Below are 22563 nucleotides of genomic sequence, written 5' to 3'. Positions count from 1 at the left end.
ATTCAGAATTTAACACCTTATTGATCTACAAACTTAACCGAAGATTAAATGATACAACGGGCTAATTTATTTTCAGAGTCAATGTGATTCTATAATTTTTTGCGACATAATTAGATAAGGCTTAGTATCTCAATATTCTTAATGAAACGTTGTACTTTATTTTTGACTAAATATTCATAAAGACCAAAACCATTTCCGACCGAGCCCACACAATTGGGTAGGTAAAAAATGACGGATAACAAAACCTAAATTGAAGCAATTCCTATATAAAAACACTTGCTTGCTACGGTTTTTTATTTTTCGTAGCAGTTGCGATGTTGACACTAGCGTTGTGAGCAATAAAACATTGAATAGGACGTTAAAAAGCGAGAGAGAAGGTTTTGTTTAAGTCACCTTCTACCTACGCAACTATATGGGCCCGATCGGAAAGGGATAAAGACCTATTGTGTAATCTATAGTGATAATAAAGATAATGTGTCCTCCGGACCCTTCAAAAACCTAAATTAACCTTTCTCGGACAAATTCTGGTTTGCAGTCTGTTAAATCTGAATAAAATTATAATAAACTGATAATATTTTTGTGTTGGATATGGAAGCAGTGAAGCGTAAAAAACAACAGTATTTTTTCAAATACATACTCATAGATATATTGGCAAGTATTGTCATTAAATGCTATACTTGCTTTATTTTTACTTTTGTGGCTAACGGACCGTTCACCGGTCTAGGGCCGAACGAATTAGAGATGTCCAGCTTCTTCTGTCTTGGGCAGCCGTTCTCCAGTCTCCTCGTACACCAGTAGTTCATGCATCTTCTTCCACCGCGCGCATCCACCGCGTGCGAGGCCTACGGAGTCGACGGCCTCTTCCTGGTTTTCTACTGAAGATAGTTATGACGGCTCTCTCGTCAGGCATTCTGGCTACATTTCCTGCCCACTGAAGCCTGTCCCGCTTTATTACCTTCACTATATCAGCATGTTTGTATACCTGGTACAACTCGTGATTCATGGGTCTGCGCCACACTCCATCTTCCAGTTTACCGTCAAGTATCGATCGTAGAACTTTACGCTCAAAAAGTCCGAGCACTCGTCGATCAGCTTCCTTCAGCGTCCATGCTTCATGTCCGTGAAGGGCCACCGGGAGTATCAGCGTCCTATACATCGCTAGTTTTGTGCGAGTTTGCAAACTACGGGACCGGGTAATGCTTTCCGGTGCCCGGAAATTTTCGGTGAAAAAAAAAATTTATTCTATTTAGGTCATAGAACGCAGCAAGTTGTTCATTCTTCTTGATTTTCTTCGCTGCTTTTATTAAAAGTCAACCCATATGGCCTTGCTCGCCTTTTTAACCTGTAATTTATGCTTTACTTGATCACATGGTTCTTATAAGTTAGAAAGACATTGATTGTTACATTTTTTTTGCTATTTCAATTTTGCTCCTGCTATCACTTCGAAACTAGTGAACAACTGATAGACTCGCACAACTTGTTCTGAGTTTGTGCCTAATTGAATGCCATCGGCATACACGCTCAATCAGTTTGAGAATTGTAGAACGAGCCGTTTGTGTTACTAAATTACTACACTCCAAATTTTTCAATTAGAAAAAATATATTTAAAAAAATAGGAAAACAAATTGCAAAGTTTAGTTTGTACTGTGCTGATTTAGTCAAACACATTCCAACATGCATAAAAGTCTTTATGATAATTTTTTCACTAGAATAACGCTCTCGAAAAAACTGGCAACTTTTGTACTATCCCATATGATATCGGTACGGTTTGGAATCAAAATAATGGTAAAATGTTTGAATGGTACTTTTCATAAATTTCCGGTATGTGTGGTGTGTGCACTAGAATGAGTAAAACCGCAACAACAACAAATCGTTTCAAGTCGGCTGTGCTAGAGAAATAAGGTGATGACTGGTTGCTCGGTATGGTTTAAAGAATTTTTATTATTCATCTGTTTTTCAATAGTGTCCTAATCAATTACTGGTTTTGTTATAAAAACTCTGATTGATTTATGCCAAAACCTCAATAATCAATGTTGATATTTAAAATGATTGACATCAAAATTTCTCGCGAGCGGATGCAAGTAGAAATTTAGCCGTCAAGAGCAATATGATTTAAAATAACTATTAGAATCATATTGCATCTTTGGAATTATTCCCGAAAAGGATGAAATTGATCAAAAATAAACATAACTTCAAAGTAATATTTGTTTAACTGAATATAACATTTATTATAACATTTCTCCATTATGGTTGCCACCTTATATGAATATCTAGCCCGGAGATTTTCAAAGTAGTAAGGGGGGGTTATGTGCATTGACATGCTTGTTGTTTCTCTTAGAATAGATGATCTACACTATTCACTTACTAACAATTCCTAACAGCCAATCGAGTTCGGTGATTCTGGTGAGAAAGTTAAAATATTTCAATGAAATTTAGTAAATTATCAAGATTCGTCGTAAATTCGACATGCCGAAATTGTTTCGCTGAATTCCTGAATTTTCCGGCAATGGGTAGGACTTGAAAAATAAATTGTCCAAATTTATGACTTATGTAGATTCCAGAGCGAGTTGAAAAAGATTTCGCTGGCTTAGAGACATTTCACTTTCACCCGGAAATTCCTTCCAGAAATTCACGTTCACTCCGGGTGAAACCCGGAGAGGTGGCTTTCAATCAGAAGTTTTGGAATATTGTCAAGTTTCAACAAAAAAACATTTCGAAAGAAAATGACTAGTTAAAAAAAATATTAGTACTAATTTGAATTGCACTGTAATGTTAATTTTCAATTATTTAAATATTTTTTTACGATGTAAATAAATATTTAGTAATTATTCAGCAAAACTCTGGTTGTTCGAACATCGATTCGCGCTTTCTTTTTCGATGAAAATTTGACAGTTCTAGTGAGCCCTAATCATTACTAGTAACACCGATATGTTACGCTCTGGTAACTCCATTCTCCAACAAAGGCAGAACAATAGTGGATGTTTCAATTTCAACAATAGTGGATGTTTCAATTTCACAATCTCAAGTGATTTAATGTTCTACCAATCATTATTGTTCCGCTAATGGAGAACCAGTTAAAAATAACGACACCGAAAGCCGCACATCGAGAGTCGGCAATGATAATAGTAGTGTTATTATGCACGTTGTATCATAAAACAGCGCTGGCGCATGGTATGGAAAAAATCAATTGTTCAATAATAAACTTTTAACGAGGCTGTGGGTAATAGGTTAACAAACGTCGGTTGATATATGTTGTTTTCGGAATGCTGTAGTTAGTACGAGGGTTTGTGGTTAACGCGAGGTGTTCGACATCGGACCAGGTAGGGTCCCGAAAAGCGATCGGACCAAACCTTCAATGTTCGATTTTTTTTTCGGACCGAACCGGAAGGATTTTCCTACGTTCTTTTCGAGTTAAAAACCTAAATTAATCCACCTAGCGGTCAGACCCAGCCTTTCTCATTCAAACTTATATCAAATTGTTATGAAGTTTGTTATTTGTAAGCTTGAGAGATGACTCGTTCATATGACACTATTTATGTTCAAATAAGTCGTGTAATCTTTGAGATAATAGAATTTCGTTGTTTTATGAACAATTTAATACATAACGGTTGCTTAGTTCGTTTATAATCAAATGAAATGGGAACGTATAGGGCAGCCAATCTTTGAAACCACGTGTTCAATCATAATTCATCAGTTAACCCTTAACTAGCCCGTTCATCTGATAATACTATTGATCAAATCGGTTGTGTACTTTCTAAGATAATGAAGTTTCGTGATTTTCACAATTCGGTACATTACAGACAAAGTTACAGTTCGATTACAGTAAAATTCAATAGGGTGTTATGAGTCACCTAGACCTTTCGTTTGACACTAATTTCGTGAAAATCGGTTCAGCCATCTCTGAGAAAAGTGAGTGAGTTTATGTATTCTTCGGAATATGTTTCTTTTCATAGCTAGATTTCACATTTTCAAACATAACAGGCAAAGTAATAGTCCGATTGCAAAAAAATCAATAGGGTCTTATGGGGTAACTAGACCTTTCATATAACACTGATTTTGTGGAAATCGGTCCAGCCATCTCTAAGAAACATGAGTGAAATAAAACAGTCTTCAGAAGACGTTTCTTTTCATAACTTTTGAACCACATATCCAATCTATACAAAAATCAAAAGTTAAGGGTTTTTAAGATAGCCCGTTTATTCGATACCAATTTTTTTGAAATTGGTTGTGTGGTTTCTGAGATATTGATGTTTCGTGATTTTTACATTTTAAAACATAATCTCTAAACTAAAAATCCGATTGCAATGAAATTCTATAGGGTCTTATGGGGCAACTAGGCCTCTCATTTGCAATGAATTTAATGAAGATCGGTCCAGCCATCTCTGAGAAAATCGAGTGAGATTGGGAGAGCATTACACACACACACACATACATACGCACACACACACCTACAGAAAATGCTCAGCTCGTCAAACTAAGTCGATTGATATACGAGATTCGACCCTTTAGAGCACTTTTATATCTTCGGTTTTGCAAGTGATTGCTATACCTTTCTAGGAGAAAGGCAAAAAAGTAACACAGAGAAATACTTAATGTTTTTCCTTTGTTTAAAAGTAGGTTTATCTATGAAAAAAATTATTTTTTCGATAAGAATACCTTTTACAGGTCAAGTATGTTTTGTGTAAATCTAAGGAATTTAGATGGATTTCGGAGGAATTGCGTGCAGTAGAAAAAGAAGTCGAATTTAAGGATTTCGGAGATATTGCGTGCAGTAGAAAAAGAAGTCGATTTTTCAAAAACTTAATTTGAACACACAAAATCGATTTTCAATTGTCCATGAGCAATTCTATAAAAACAGCCAATTTTTGATCTTGCTGAATCTTTTCACAGATGTTCCTATGGGTTAAAGATGTTATTTTATGCTACTAGTATTTTATTTAAATTACGATAAGTTTTCGAAAGGGGTTATGTAAAAATGGTATTGATCATTACAAATATTTAAGCCGCTTTTTTAAATCTTATTTTTTATTAATCAATAAACAAAAGATAAGGTAAACATTGATGGTTGTCTAATCATGGTGAAATGATGAAAAAAAGCTAAAATTAAAAAACTGAAAATTGTTTTTAGAGCTTTTTTGATAAGAATGATGTCTTCGGCAAAGAATTAGACAGTAATTTTGTTCTTACAGAAAAAATATACACGATTACAAAAAAAAAACATAAAAATGTTATTATAAACTAAATATCTCAAAAAGCCTTTCATTTTTGCCTTTCTCCTAGAAAGGTATAGCAATCACTGGAAAAACCAAAGGTATAAAAGTGGTCCCAATGGCCGAATGTCATATACCACTCGACCCCTTTCGACGAACTGAGCATTTTCTGTATGTATGTATGTATGTATGTATGTATGTGTGTGTGTGTGTGTGTGTATGTATGTGCAACTTTTTTTTCTCACTCACTTTTCCCAGAGAAGGCTGGACCGATTTTCATAAAATTATTTGTAAATGAAAGGTCTAGTTGCGCCATAGGTTGCTATTGAATTTCATTGTAATCGGATTTTTAGTTTAGAGGTTATGTATCAAAATGTAAAAATCACGAAACATCAATATCTCAGAAACCACACAACCGCTTTCAATAAAACTGGTTTCAAATGATTGGGCTGTCTCTAGAACCCTTAACTTTCGAATTTCGTAATGATTGAACATATGGTTCAAAAGTTATGTAAAGAAAAGTTATCCTGATGTTGTTTAAACTCACTCATTTTTCTCAGAGATGGCTGAACCGATTTTCACAAAATTAGTGTCAAATGAAAGGTCTAGTTGCCACATAAGTTGCTATTAAATTTCATTGCAATCGGATTGTAACTTTGTCCGTTGTTCATGAAAATGTGAAATCACATAATGAAAGTAAACATATTGACTTCCTCCTAACGATCACTGGCTAAATAAAAGGTAGAAAAGTGATCCAAATGGCCGAATGTCATATACTACTCGACTCAGTTAGACGAATCGAGCATTTTCTGCATATAAGCATGTATAGGTGTATATGTTTGTGTGTGGGTGTGTACGTGTGTATGTGCACCTTTTTTCGCACTCACTATTCTCAGAGATGGTCTGACCGAACAGATTTCAATGAAATTAATTGCAAATGAAAGGTCTAGTTGCCCTATAAGACCCTATTGAATTTTATTGTAATCTGATTATTACTTTGCCTGTTATGTTTAAAAATGTGAAATCCAGCTATGAAAAGAAACATATTCCAAGACAACTTACTTGGACTCACTCATATTTCTCAGAGATGGTTGACCCGATTTCAACAGAATAAGTATCAAATAAAAGGTCTACCTACCTCATAACACCCTATTGAATTTTGCAGTAATCGGACTGTAACTTCGTCTGTAATGTATCGAAATGTGAAAATCACGAAACTTCATTATCTTAGAAACTACACAACCGATTTGAACAATATTGATATCAGATGAACGGGCTAGTTAAGGGTTAACTGATGAATTATGATTGAACACGTGGTTTCAAAGCTTGGCTGCCCCATACGTTACCTTTTCATTTGATTGTAATCAAACTTAAGCGTTATGTTTTAATTTGTAAAACAACGAAAGTCTATTATCTCAAGTATTACACGACTTATTTGAACATAACTAGTGTCATACAAATGAGTCATCTCTCAAACTTACAAATAACAAACTTCATAACAATATGATATGCTGTTTAAAAGTTTTAGAAAGAAATAAAAGTTCAAAGACTATTCAACACTTTACCTGCTTCGATCAATATATATGGCCTCAACATGATTTAAATGTGGTATCGTATTATCTGAACGTTCCCGGCATCGCTCGTGATTAAATTGTTAGAAATTAAGAGTCAATGCTTTTATTTCGCTATTTCTTAAGTACTAAAATTACGTCAAATTTCATATTTTATACTTTAATTACAACATCAATATTTTAGAACCCAAAGAGTGGATAAACATTTATTGGATTTAAGCATTCATGTAAATCTATTTTTACAAATAATAAGTTTGAATGAGAAAGGCTGAGTCTGACCGCTAGGTGGATTAATTTAGGTTTTTTAACATAACGTTTATTTGACAAGGCACAATATAAAAAATGTTTAACGAAGCCAGAAAATTCTTATTTCTAGGGGAAAAACTTGCATTTGTCGTATGCGTAATGCACTGGCAGCTTAGCAAATAATGTATAAGTTATGATCCCGGATTATTCGGTATGTTTATGAATTAAAAAAAAAGCTACATGTTGGTGAGCTGAAGGCCCAAACTGAACTGATTTATTATGTGATTCGAAAATGATCGACAACAAAGGTCATTAACGCGCATTCTGTCAATACTGCAGTTTCGGTACCATTGCATCGATGAGCAAAGTGAACAGAATGCTATGCGTCCATGTAATTGAATTTTATTTATTTGCGTTCTTAACTTATATTCCTATTTATATTATACCTGGTCTTTACCACATTATTATACCATTCACATGAATCAAAAATGCCTTCACCTTAGAGAACATGCAAATCATTTCATCGAGTTGATTGTTGCCCATCCCTGTCTTATGTATTAATTTATTTTTTGTCAATGGATGGTACCGCGTGTATATTTCTTCATACTACGTTGAATGTCTAATTACACTGGCGTATAACACAGTGCAACAATTTTTTTGCCTTGGCTTCTATGTATGATTGTTTGATCAAGTTTGATGCAAAAATAAATTTCCCGGAGTTTGAACATATTTCAATTTAAGGGGCTACAATGGCGCCATTTTGGATTTTTGAGAAACCGGTAACTTTTGTGGTTTTTTCGACGCCATTTTGTTTTGAGGCCAAATATCAAAATTCTAAGTTTGTCCACATATTAGCATCTTCCACATCAAAACGGTGATTCTACGAAACCGGTTTTGGCATAGTTTTAGTATATTTCACAAAGCAAAATAATATCGATTATTTCTGAGTATTAATGGTAATTCGCTAATATCATAAAGTGGTAGTCAAATTATAACTTATTTTGAGTGAAAAAGTCTCAGAAATCGAATGGTAGGTGTCTGATCAACGTAAAATGTCAGCAAAATGTCAATTTTGCCCCAATTCCCCTACAATACAAAAATAGGTTTATCTGCTGACATTTTACGTAGATCAGACACCTATCATTCGATTTCTGAGACTTTTTTATAATATAGATATAATTTTTTTATACAGAGATATAATTTGACTACCACTTTAAGATATTGGCGAATTACCATTAATGCTCAGAAATAGTCGAAATTATTGCATATATCAAGATGGCTTGACAACGTAATTTTTTTTAATTCTTTTATCACCAATATTTAGTGGTTAATTTGTGAGTTCGAAATCCAATTTGTGGTAATTTGTGGTTAAGTGGTTTCCGAGAAATTTTCAAAAAACTGAGTCAAGCCATCTTGAAACATGATTTTTCTTTAAATGAATCGGACAACGATGATATATACATCAATCGAAAGCTCTCAATTTGTGGTTCACGAAAATGTAATTTTTAACGTCATAATTACTAGTGTTTGTACAGAAATTTGTGTTTTATCGTTCACGTAGTTCTACGTTTTGATTATTTGTTGATGACGCTGCTGTCCGCTAGTGGCGTTGGCTGTTTGCGATGTTTGTCACTGCTATACTGAGCGTGCGTTTGGGGAATATGGTAAATATCGAGATTCGGGGAACTTAGCCAACACACTTGCTCTACTACAGGTAGCCCAACAGGCGCAGAAAGGATATGTGTAAATTTGTTGACAAAAAGGATACCGGTAACGAAAATGTACTTTCAAAGGAAAGCAATCCAAATTCGACGGATTATTTTTCGAGCGCACAGAGAAGTAACTCGAGTGGAAACCTGGCCGCTACTGTTTAGTAATATGTTGGAAAATATTTGAGTGAGAAGTGGAAGTGGCTGGTTCGAGTATTGTATCAAAGAGTAACTCTAATAATCACGCACACAACTTGATGTTTACATTTACATAGCCTATGTGGCTTCATTAATGTTATTAAACAAATGAAGATACGCTCGTATAATTTACGCCTGAGAGGCCGTTGCGTCAAAGAAGTTTCCTGCATTTGGATCCTCGGAATCGACTTTCTGGTTGTCATGATCCAATTCGTGTTATTTGCCACCGTTTAAATGAGGTATACGACCTGTGACTTCGACTTGCCAATCAATGTGTTTCGTCAACGACTCCTAGGTGCTTTCCGCAGACTGTGACGGTAAAGTTTTAATTTTAATTTTAGTTCATTAAGACTTATCTTTGTCAGATGAATGTAATTGTTTAATAATAATAATGATAATAATAATAATATTAATAATAATAATAATAATAATAATAATAATAATAATAATAATAATAATAATAATAATAATAATAATAATAATAATAATAATAATAATAATAATAATAATAATAATAATAATAATAATAATAATTATAATAATAATAATAATAATAATAATAATAATAATAATAATAATAACAATAATAATAATAATAAAAACAATAATAATAATAATAATTTGTGTTCGCAAAACGGGCAGCGAAACAAATCGAAGAATTTGCAAAAAAAATGATGAAAATTCTTCATTTTGAATTTTCAATTTGTTGCTCACAGATTATATAATGCCTCGTGGAACCTACGTAGGTTGGAAAAAGGCTTTTGGACGGAGTGTTATTTACCTGGATTATTGATTCTGCGCATCAAGTTAATTTTAAGTTAACTTAAATTAGTTGAAGTTCATTCACTTAACTAATCTCATTTAATCTTTGTTGAACTGAAACTCTGTTTTAAGCATGAGGTAGGTATTCGTCAAAATATACCATGAACAACATTTTTCAAACGGGTCGCAAATGTCAATCCGGACGTTACCGGATGAGATATTTGCGAGGATGTGATGCTATGAACTTCCATTCCCCCGATGATTACATGATCGGATTCCGCGAGATTTGATAACTCTTTCAATATTGAAAACGCTCGAAAATACGTCAAAATCACTAATTTCGAAAACTTCTTAAGAGTGGCTATAATTTTTAATATCGGAATTTTTTTCAACCGGTTTATTAGCATTGAACATAAAGAATTCATTTGGTGCATGATATTGATCAATTGTCATTTTTTTGACGCCTGGCACAACTTGGTTCGATTCCCAAAACATGCTTGTAAATTTGTTAATGTTTACAGCTCTCCCAGCATATGATAATACCGTTTAACGTTGATAGAGTGATGGTATATTGTGAAGCATTTATTTAAGCTGCAGAAAAAAATATAGCGGCACCAAAAAGCGACATACATTTTTTTTCTTATTTTGGCCAGATTTTTGTTCTAGGTACTCCTCTGTGCGACGGTGCCACTAGTAGCTTGACAGACACGCGGACAGCAGAAATCTACTTCATTACTTTGCTCATAAGTTAGCACATATACATGAAAAAATAACAGAAGAGCAACATTAAGTTGGATCCCGACATTTGTTTGAATATTTCTGGAACATTTCTCCGAATCTAGGTGATGAAAAAGTGATAATTATTTTTTGCCATTCCTACTGGTTCTGAAAAATGATCCGTCGAATTTGGATTGCTTTCCTTTGAAAGTACATTTTCATTACCGGTATTCTTTTTGACAACAAATTTACACATATCCATTATGCGCCTGTTAAGCTACCTGTAATGCAAGTGTGTTGGCTTAGTTACTAAGAATCACGATATTTAGCATATTCCCCAAACGCACTCTCAGTATAGCAGTGACAAACACCGCAAACAGCCAACGCCACTAGCGGACAGCAGCGTCATCAACAAATAAACAAAACGTAGAACTACGTGAACAATAAAACACAAATTTCTGTACAAACACGTTAAAAATTATGACGTTAAAAATTACATTTTCGTGAACCACAAATTAAGAGCTTTCGATTGATGTATATATCATCGTTGTCCGATTCATTTAAAGAAAAATCATGTTTCAAGATGGCTTGACTCAGTTTTTTGAAAATTTCTCGGAAACCACTTAACCACAAATTACCACAAATTGGATTTCGAACTCACAAATTAACCACTAAATATTGGTGATAAAAGAATTAAAAAAAATTACTTTGTCAAGCCATCTTGATATATGCGAAATTATTATGCTTTGTGAAATATACTAAAACTATGCCAAACCCGGTTTCGTAGAATCACCGTTTTGAGCTCAGTTTTTGTCCGATTTAAGATTTGTTTTTTTTTTTCAAAAGATGGGTAAAAAGATGCTAATATGTGGACAAACTCATAGAATTTTAATATTTGGCCTCAAAACAAAATGGTGTCGAAAAAACCACAAAAATTACCGGTTTCTCAAAAATTCAAAATGGCGCCATTGTTGCCCCATAAGTTGAAATATGTTCAAACTCGGGAAATTTAGTTTTGCATAAAAATACACAAAAAAATCATACATAGAAGCCAAGACAGAAAAAAAGTCAATTTTTGTTGCACTGATAATCACAATAGGGGTCTTCACATCGAGCTCGTATACGAATACCGAGCCGTAAACTGCGTATCTTCCGTTACTCGTCAATGGAGGGGAGTATTTTTAAGGCTGGGTATTTGTTTACGAGCTCGACATGAATCCCCCTAATGAGTTATGAATAATTAAGGCAATAACAGCACCAATTCATTAACGTGTAGCGTTTATAAACAGCTTATAATCGCAATTGAGTCACATGTCGATATGGCTTGACTTGGGAAATGTATGGAATTGAAAATCAATATCTGATTGATTTCCGATTGTAGACAGAAGCTTAAAGCGGAGTAACTACCTATATTATATCAGAGATGATAAATTATGTTTTCCCTTTCTTTCGTGACACAGACTTGCAATGTCCAAACGGAAGTGCATGTGTACATCCGCAGAGATGTATATTGTTGATGGAGCAGGCTGCTTTGAAGTCGATCTTCCCGGAAAAGCACATCCATCAAGCTAAACCCTGCACGGTGAGTGTAACGCTCGAAGATGGTATTTGCTGCCAGACAGGCGGCGACATTGAGAGCAGCAACGATGTCGTATTTGATGAAACATCGCCATCTGGCTTACCACCCCGACGGCGAGTGACGGCTGACGATAGTACGGACAAGGATTCCTTGCCTTTTTCTTTCAGCGCCAACTACGATGCCATCAATCACAGCCCCAGAATACACAAGAGAGCAATGTCGGATTACGAGCAGTTATTGAGGTAATTAAATTGTCGGTTTATGTTGTGTGTGTGTAATCGATCGATAAATATATATGCACTATATTTATTCGAGATAAATTTATTTTACGACTCAATTTATAAATCGGCGTTTGATCGTAGAAATTTGCGGTCGTCGGATTCGGGGCTATATTTTAGTTACCTAGAAATAGGTAGGCTAATCCAATCTAGATATAAATAAATACATATTCTAGAAAATGCACATACATTAAGACTAAAATGATTTTTGGACACATGGGAGTAGTTTATCTGATCTTCTGGATACTTAGGGGCTGTCCACGGTAGGGAGGGGGGGGTAATGATCATGTCCACGTGGACGATATTTTTCTAGAGAAAAGGGAAAATCTGTGAAAAAATGGCCTGCAATGAAAAATCTACAGCTGTTTCAATTTAGGAGTCGTTTTCTGCTGTATTTGTGATAAATTTGGCTTCTGAGATAAATTTTTAATCATTTTGTTTCGTTAGCAGAGGTATTTAGGACACATTCAACTAAACTCAATTTGGAAAAAGTTTTGTCGTTAATTTTATCCATCTAGCAATGCACTTTTCGCTAAATTCAGAACGCTTTTCCTTTTCTTTCAGAACGCTTTTATTCTCCAACCATTTAACTGAATTTAAATCATTTTCTTTTTTACCTCTTTCTCTCCATAGAATTTATATAAATAATTTGAATCAAATTAAGATCATTTTCTTAGTTTTTGTTTTGACGTTGACTAACGTCTATATCGAAGTTAGGCCCCTGAATTTGAAAATCTAGTAATTCAACCAGGGAAAACCAGAGAAAAGTGGTCAGGTTTTGAGCGCTTATTTTGCAGTCATCTATAATCAGGTTTTCGAGGTTTTGGCATCAATCGATCAGAAATTCTTTTACGGTTAAATTTATGTAACAAAAACAAACTTTTGTTTGAGATACACTATTGAAAAATTGGTAATTAATATCGATTGTCTAAATCATACCGCGCAGCCAATCACTACCTCTCTTCCCAAGCACAGTCGACACTAACGGATACAATCGATCTGACTTTGTTGTTATTGTTGTTGTCACTTTCTGTTTCCGATGTTTATGCTGCTGCTAGCGGAAAAACCTTGCAAATATGCATCTTTTTGTTGGTGTTAATTTTACGACAGCGGCCGGCGCCCCATCATTATGATTCCAAAACCGCACCAGTGACATGCGGACGCTAGGTGATAGCAGCTGAAAGGAGGAAATACAAAATAGTACCGGTCATCTCGTGCCGGTTTCACCCGTAATGCTGGTGGCTTTAGTAGTAAATGGCTACTGCTAAACACTTAAATGGCTGGAATTCTGGACGGACTAACCAGGAAACTATAATCGGCAAATGGCACCTTTTGGTGCCTCTAAATTTTGTTACAGAAGCGGCAAATTGAATTTTCTGTTTTACCAAATGATGCTGCTAGCGGAAAAAACCTTGCAAAAATGCATGTTTGTGTTGGTGTTAATATTACGACAGCGGCCGGCGCAGCTTTCAAGAAACATTTGTCTCTACCATTCCATCATCTATGTAGCCCCTCCCTTTTTCTAATTATCTGACGAAGCCTTGGTATAAAACGTATCGTTCGAACATTTCACCCCATCAGTTTCATTATTAAACCGTACCGGGTACATACGGACGCTCGGTGTTAGCAGCTAAAAGGAGGAAAAACAAAATAGTACCGGTCATCTCGTGCCGGTTTGACCCGTGATGCTGGTGGCTACTGCAAAATACTAAAATGGCTGGAATTCTGGACGGAAACCAGTAAACAAGAAATCGGCAACTGGCACCTTTTGGTGCCTAGCAGTTTTATAATAGAAGCGGTTAGTTGAATTTTATGTTTTACAATTGCTGTTGCTAGCGGAAAAAACCTTGCAAAAATGCATGTTTATGTTGATGTTAATTTCACGACAGCGCTAGGTGTTAGCAGCTGAAAGGAGGAAAGACAAAATAGTACCGGTCATCTCGTGCCGGTTTCACCCGTTATGCTGGTGGCTTTTAGTAGATTAACCAGAAAACAACAATATAATCGGCAACTGGCACCTTTTGGTGCCTCGAAATTTTGTTACAGAAGCGGCAAATTGAATTTTCTGTTCTACCAAATGCTGCTGCTAGCGGAAAAAACCTTGCAAAAATGCATGTTTGTGTTGGTGTTAATATTACGACAGCGGCCGGCGCAGCTTTCAAGAAACATTTGTCTCTACCATTCCATCATCTATGTAGCCCCTCCCTTTTTCTAATTATCTGACGAAGCCTTGGTATAAAACGTATCGTTCGAACATTTCACCCCATCAGTTTCATTATTAAACCGTACCGGGTACATACGGACGCTCGGTGTTAGCAGCTAGAAGGAGGAAAAACAAAATAGTACCGGTCATCTCGTGCCGGTTTGACTCGTGATGCTGGTGGCTACTGCAAAATACTAAAATGGCTGGAATTCTGGACGGAAACCAGTAAACAAGAAATCGGCAACTGGCACCTTTTGGTGCCTCCCAGTTTTATAATAGAAGCGGTTAGTTGAATTTTATGTTTTACAATTGCTGTTGCTAGCGGAAAAAACCTTGCAAAAATGCATGTTTATGTTGATGTTAATTTCACGACAGCGCTAGGTGTTAGCAGCTGAAAGGAGGAAAGACAAAATAGTACCGGTCATCTTGTGCCGGTTTCACCCGTTATGCTGGTGGCTGTTAGTAATAAATGGCTACTGAAAATACTAAAATGGCTGGAATTCTGGACGAGAATAATCGGAAACTGGTACCTTTTGGAGCCTCGAAATTTTGTTACAGAAGTTTTGTAAAAGAAGCGTTGCAATTCCCTCTACTATTTGCTTCAATGGAATATTTTTTTTTTAAGAATACGGTAGTCAACGTCATGCGGTCGTGTCTTGAATACCACTCTCCTACTTTTTTTTGTTTGTTTTTGCCTTTCTCCTTGAAAGGTATAGCAATCTCTTGCAAAACCGAAAGTATAAAAGTGCTCCAAAAGGCCGAATGGCATATATCACTAAACTCAGCTTGACGAGCTGAGCATTTTCTGTATGTGTGTGTGTGTGTGTGTGTGTGTGTATGTGCAGATTTTTATTCTCACTCACTTTTCTCAGAGATGGCTGGACCGATTTTCATGAAATCAATTGCAAATGAAAGGTCTGGTTGTCCCATAAGACCCTATTAAATTTCATTGCAATCGGATTTTTAGTTTAGAGGTTATGTATAAAAATGTGAAAATCACGAAACATAATTATCTCAAAAACTACACAACCGATTTGAACAAAATTGATTTCAAATGAACGGGCTACCTTAAAAACCTTTAACTTTTGAATTTTATGAAGATTGAACTTGTGGTTCAAAAGTTATGAAAAGAAATGTGTTCTGAAGACTGTTTAATCTCACTCATGTTTCTCAGAGATGGCTGGACCGATTTTCATAAAATCAGTGTCAAATGGAAGGTCTAGTTGCCCCATAAGACCCTATTGATTTGTTTTGCAATCGGACTATTACTTTGCCTGTTATGTTTAAAAATGTGAAATCAGGCTATGAAAAGGAACATATTCCGAAGACTACTTGGACTCACTCACTTTTCTCAGAGATGGCTGACCCGATTTCCACAAAATAAGTGGCAAATGAAATGTATAGTTGCCCCATAACACCCTATTGAATTTCACTGTAAGCGGACTGTAACTTCGTTTGTAATGTATCGAAATGTGAAAATCACGAAACTTCATTATCTCAGAAAGTACACAACCGATTTGAACAATATTGATATAAAATGAACGAGCTAGTTAAGGGGTAACTGATGAATTATGATTGAACACATGGTTTAAAAGTTTGGCTGCCCTATACGTTCCCATTTCATTTGATTATAATCGAACTTAAGCAACCGTTATGTATTGAATTGTTACAAGAACAACGGAAGTCTATTATCTCAAAGATTACATGACTTATTTGAACATAACTAGTGTCATACAAACGAGTAATCTCTCAAACTTACAAATAACAAACTTCATAACAATTTTATATGTGGCCTAAAAGTTATGGAAAGAAAAGAAATTCTATTTGAAACTATACCTGCTTTGATCGATATATGTGATCTCGACATAATTTAAATGTGGTATCGTACTATTTGAACGTTCCATTTGCGATGTGTTAAAAGTCTGCAAATGCACGACGAATCGGCCATAGGATAAGATCAAAGTCAAATAACAAATCGTTTGAAATGATTGGGTTTATCGAAATGACAATCTCCTCGACTTTTGGCTTCTGTACATCGCCTTAAGTCTGAATATATTCATATTGGGTGGTATTCGGTCATTTTTAGCAGATTTTCTGGCTGTTTCCCAAGAACCGGAAGTCGCCAACCTAGAATCTAAAATGGGATGTGTGGTCGATTTCAGCTGCTGTGTATCATTCTAGATCCGGAGATACTCATGTCAGACGGAAATCGGCCATTTTTGGCTGTTTTCCAGAAACTGGAAGTTGCCATCCTACAATTCATAGTGGTGTTCTTGCAACATTCGGGCTCCGGAGATACTCATATTGGGTGGTATTCGGTCACTTTGGGCTGTTTTTTCAGAAACCAAAAGTCGGCATTTTGAACTTTAAAATTGCCTGTGAAATCAATTTCTGTCATCTGGGCGTAATTCTGGTTCCGAAAACATTCATTTTGAATGGTATTTGGTCATTTCCGGCTGTTTGCCAGACACCGGAAGTCACCATCTTAAAATTCAAGGTTGTGTCTGTGATCAATTTTTAGCTTCTGTGCATCTTTCTGGTTCCGGAGATACTCATATTTAACGGGAATCGTCCATTTTAGGCAGATTTCCAGAAACCGAAAGTTGCCATCTTACAATCCATAATGTTGTCTGAGGTCGATTATGGAACATTTTTTTTTTTTTCATCTATAGTTTATTTGACACGGCACAAATACAATTCAATGTTTAACGGCGCCAATTATATCTGGTAGCTTACTTTCTAAAGTATCTTAATAACTAAAAGCAAATTTTTTATCCTCGCTGCCGACTACGAGCTGAAACTAAATCTAACTTAAAGCTAGAATATTTTGCATTAAAAGCACAGGTTTGCTGTTTGATGGTTTTCATTGCCATAGGTAAGCAGCATATTAAATTTGTTCCGCTGCTGGGCCAAGATATTACGGACTGGCATATTGGGTTGTTTCCATCGGGCCTTGAGAGTATCGTGCGGGTCTGATTGCTGTTTCCGGATCCGGGGTCTTAACGTGTTCTTGTCGTTTGGTTGGATGTAGGCGGAAGGGGATTAGGACTAAACTGGGGCGTGGATGGATTTCAGGAAAAGGTATATAAGGGACATGTAGGATAGGTCACGGCTCGCCAAGACATCACGAACAGGAACAGCCGGCTGCCTACCTTCGGCCTGCAGGGAAGCTATTAATCTAGACCTGGCGTCACGGTGTACAGGGCATGACCAAACAACGTGCTCTATGTCGTGATAACCTTCACCACAGGCACAGATACCACTCTCCCCGAGCCCAACACGACGGAGATGCGCGTCAAATCTATAGTGATTGGACATAAGCCGGGACATCACGCAAATGAAATCCCGACCTACATCCAACCCCTTGAACCACGGGTTCGTCGATACCTTGGGGATTATGGAATGTAACCACCTTCCCAGTTCCCCCTTGGTCCAAGAATTTTGCCAACTGATGATCGTATTCTGACGTACAAATGAGAAAAATTCATTAAAGGCAATTGGTCTTTCATAAATTCCACCGTTTGTTGCGCCCACCTTAGCCAAAGAGTCCGCTTTCTCATTGCCCGGTATCGAGCAGTGAGAAGGGACCCACGCTGAGGTAATCTGATACGATTTTTCGGATAAAGCACTCAGATGTTCCCGTATTTTCCCCAGGAAATACGGAGAGTGCTTAACATCTTTCATCGATCGGAGAGCCTCAATGGAACTGAGACTGTCCGTAAAGATGAAATAATGGTCCGTGGGCATTTTTTCGATAATCCCTAGGGTGTACTGAATTGCAGCTAATTCTGCGACGTAAACAGAAGCAGGATTATCGAGCTTATGGGAGACGGTTAAATTGTTATTGAAGATACCGAAGCCAGTGGACCCATCAAGAAGTGATCCGTCAGTGTAGAACATATTGTCGCAGTTGATGTTTCGATATTTATTGGAAAAAATTTTAGGGATCTGCTGCACGCGTAAATGATCCGGGATTCCACGAGTTTCTTCTATCATGGATGTATCGAAAAACACAGTAGAATCAGAAGTATTTGATAAGTCGACACGATTTGGAATATTCGAAGAAGGGTTAATATTTTGGGACATGTGATTGAAATACAATGTCATAAAACGGGTTTGAGAATTAAGTTCGATTAACCTTTCAAAATTTTCAATCACGGGACGGTTCAAGACCTCACATTTGATTAGAATACGAGAAGACAGGCTCCAGAAGCGGGTTTTCAATGGTGGTACTCCAGCTAAGATCTCCAAACTCATCGTATGGGTCGATTGCATGCAACCCAAGGCGATACGCAAACAACGATATTGTATTCGCTCTAGTTTGATCAAATGTGTGTTTGCTGCGGAGCGGAAGCAGAAACACCCGTACTCAATGACAGATAATATCGTTGTTTGGTAAAGCCTTATAAGGTCTCCTGGGTGGGCTCCCCACCATTGTCCGATTATTGTACGAAGAAAATTCACTCTTTGTTGACATTTTTTCATCAGATACCTCACGTGACAACCCCAGGTGCTTTTAGAGTCGAACCAGACACCAAGATATTTGTGTACCAAAACCTGAGAAATCGTTTTACCCATTAATTGTGTTTGAAGCTGAGCAGGTTCATGCTTCCTAGAAAAAACTACTATCTCAGTCTTCTCCGGAGAGAATTCGATACCTAGCTGTAAAGCCCAAGCAGACAAATTGTCCAAGGTATCTTGCAATGGTCCTTGCAAATCGGCAGCTTTGGCTCCTGTAACAGAGATTACACTGTCGTCTGCAAGTTGTCTTATCGTGCATGAATTTGCCAGACATTCGTCGATGTCATTTACATAAAAGTTGTAAAGAAGGGGGCTTAAACATGAGCCCTGGGGAAGACCCATGTAGCTAATGCGAAAAGTTGCCAAATCGCCGTGCTTAAAATGCATGTGCTTTTCGGACAACAAATTGTGCGAAAAATTGTTCAAAATTGGAGAAAATCCTTGTCGGTGAAGTTTACCCGAAAGAATGTCAATAGAAACGGAATCAAAAGCCCCCTTAATGTCCAAGAACGCAGACGCCATTTGTTCTTTGCGAGCATACGCCAGCTGAATATCTGTTGAAAGCAACGCAAGACAATCATTCGTCCCTTTGGCACGGTGGAAGCCAAATTGAGTATCTGATAGTAGACCATTTGATTCGACCCAATGGTCTAAACGACGGAGTATCATTTTTTCCATCAATTTCCGGATACAGGATAGCATTGCAATCGGCCTATAAGAGTTGTGATCAGAAGCTGGTTTCCCTGGTTTTTGGATGGCGATCACCTTCACTTGCCTCCAATCCTGCGGTACAATGTTTTGCTCCAGGAACTTATTGAACAAGTTCAACAAGCGCCTCTTGGCATTGCCGGGAAGATTCTTCAACAAGTTGAATTTGATTCTATCTAACCCAGGCGCGTTATTGTTACAGGACAGGAGGGCAACTGAAAATTCTGCCATCGTAAAAGGTGATTCTATCGCGTCGTGGCCCGGAGACGCATCGCGAACAATGTTTTGCTCAGGAACAGAGTCCGGACACACTTTCCTGGCAAAATCAAATATCCACCGACTTGAAGACTCCTCGCTTTCGTTGACCGTTACGCGATTCCGCATTCTTCGGGCTGTGTTCCAAAGAGTGCTCATCGATGTCTCCCTCGACGTCTCGTTCACGAACCGACGCCAATATCCGCGTTTCTTTGCTTTAGCCAAACTTTTAAGCTTGGTATTAAGCTCCGAATACCGTAAAAAAATACCGTCGCCAGGTATACCTCCCTTCTGGTAGGCCTTAAACGCGTCGGATCTTTGCGTGTAGACATCGGAGCACTCTTGGTCCCACCACGGAGTGGGAGGCCGTTCTTTGATCGTTACGCCGGGATATTTCTTCGTTTGGGCTTGCAACGCGGCGTCGAGAATCAAGCCCGCGAGGAGGTTGTATTCTTCAAGTGGTGGATGATGTTGAATCGACTCGACCGCTTTTGAAATCAATTCCTCGTATAACTTCCAATCGACATTCCGTGTGAGGTCATACGGAATGTCAATTGGTCGCATGCGAGTCGACCCGTTATTAATTGAAATAAGAATAGGCAAATGGTCGCTACCGTGAGGATCAAGGATTACCTTCCATGTGCAATCCAACCGTAGCGACGTCGAACATAAGGATAGATCCAAAGCGCTTGGGCGCGCTGGAGGTTTCGGGATACGTGTCATTTCACCGTTGTTCAAAATAGTCATGTCGAAGTCATCGCAAAGGTTATAGATTAAAGAGGAGCGGTTATCATTGTATGGGGAACCCCAAGCCACGCCATGAGAGTTGAAGTCTCCCAAAATCAAACGTGGCGAGGGAAGACGTTCTATTAAATCAAAGAGCAGCCGTTGCCCAACCTGTGCTCTGGGAGGAATATATATTGAGGCAATACAAAGCTCTTTACCTTGTATTGTCATTTGACATGCGACAACTTCGATGCCTGGAATCGAGGGGAGGTTAATACGATAGAAAGAATAGCACTTTTTAATCCCTAAAAGTACTCCTCCATATGGGGTGTCTTGATCAAGGCGAATAATATTAAAATCATGGAAGTTGAGATCAATATTTGAAGTAAGCCAAGTTTCACAAAGGGAAAATGCATCGCATTTGTTTTTATTTATCAAAACTTTAAACGAATCAATTTTTGGTAAAATACTTCTACAATTCCACTGTAAGACAGAGATAGAATCCTTCATATACGCAGTTGAATTAGGCATCGAAGGATACAATCGCTGCAAGCAGGGGCCATTGGGCAGTCAACTGCTTCAAAAATGATCTAACTGTTGGGAGGAATGCTGTAAGAAAAATTTTAATTGGATCGGGTATATTGAAATTTTCAAAAATCCAGTCCACAATGTCAGAAAATTTCACTAATCCAGAGTTTGTTTCATCAACTGGATGTGCAAAAGGAACACCTGGGGTTTTAGATGTTCCTGGCAGTGCTGGGAACTCCTTCTGAGACTTTAAATTTGCAAGCCCAGGAGGAGTTTGCTTCGGTTTTTCCGCGGCACTGTTTGGTTTGTTCGTACTTTTCATTACACTTTGGGAAATCTTAGGACCTTTACGGGGAAGTTTAGGAGAAGAAACATTTTTCCTCTTCCTAGACTCCCCAGGATTGGCATAAGATGTTCCCGCTGATGAATCGTCAGAATCGGTTTCATCGGCGGGCAACAGATCAGAGGGGTTCGATGTTATGGTAGAAGTGGTCACGGTCTTCTTCAGCATCTCAGCGTAAGAACGCTTTGAACGCTCCTTAAGTGACCGCTTGATTTTATCTCTGCGCTGCATGTACACCGGGCATGTGGAGAGCTCATGCTGGTTTTCCCCACAGTGAATACATTTTTCAGCATTAACACTGCAAGAATCTTCCGCATGAGTCTCCCCACACTTGCTACATCGTGCCTTATTGCAGCAGTAGGCGGCTGTGTGGCCTAACTGCTTGCAATTGGTGCAATTCATAACACGGGGTACATACAATCGCACAGGCAGACGAACCCGGTCGATCGAGACGTGGCTAGGGAGTGCAGATCCGGCAAACGTAACGCGAAACGAATCTGACGGAGTGTAAACTTTTTTACCGCCGACGAGAGACATGGACCGCAATTGCTTACAATCCAAAATCTTCGCCTGTGTTTCGGTATTTTTGAAGCAACCGGTTGCGCTTTTTAGGATACACTCGACAGACAGACTCGAATCGGTTATGACACCGTCGATCTCCACGTCTCGTGCGGGTATGTAAACGCGATACTCGCGTGTGAAGAGCTCAGAGCAAGCGATAGCATTGGCCTGTGCCAGATCACTGACCACGACACGGAGCTTGTTAGGTCGGACCTTGGAAATTTCGGTCACGGCCTTGTACCCCTTCGTCAGGTCTTTAGAAATTTGCAGTATGTTTAATCGCTTTGAATTCACTCCTGCCTTTGGACGAAAATAAACAGTATAGCTGCCCTGTTGAGATCCGTCCGGGTAAAGCCTGGGGCGAGGGGGGACTGGAGAATGAACAGGGGAGGGGGTAACAGAAGGGTCAGGGTCAGGGGGGTTCGGGGATGGTGACACGGGAGGCGAG

At 37.8% G+C, this 22563-nt stretch overlaps 1 protein-coding gene across 1 annotated transcript in view; it reads left to right on the top strand.

Moving 5' to 3' along the window:
• Positions 1-2983: 2983 nt before the first annotated feature.
• Positions 2984-22563, top strand: part of LOC129731996 (chorion peroxidase-like) — a 30201-nt gene continuing 10621 nt past the window's right edge. The window contains exons 1-2 of the mRNA XM_055692446.1: positions 2984-3171; positions 11874-12234. Coding sequence (XP_055548421.1) covers positions 3063-3171; positions 11874-12234 — 470 coding nt within the window. The 5' untranslated portion in view covers positions 2984-3062. The remainder of the gene's footprint in view (positions 3172-11873; positions 12235-22563) is intronic.

Source organism: Wyeomyia smithii, chromosome 1 (genome assembly GCF_029784165.1).
Source record: "Wyeomyia smithii strain HCP4-BCI-WySm-NY-G18 chromosome 1, ASM2978416v1, whole genome shotgun sequence".
In the NCBI taxonomy this organism is placed as follows: Eukaryota; Metazoa; Arthropoda; class Insecta; order Diptera; family Culicidae; genus Wyeomyia; species Wyeomyia smithii.
Note: the sequence above shows the minus strand (reverse complement) of the source record. Positions and strands in the feature narration are given on the sequence as shown.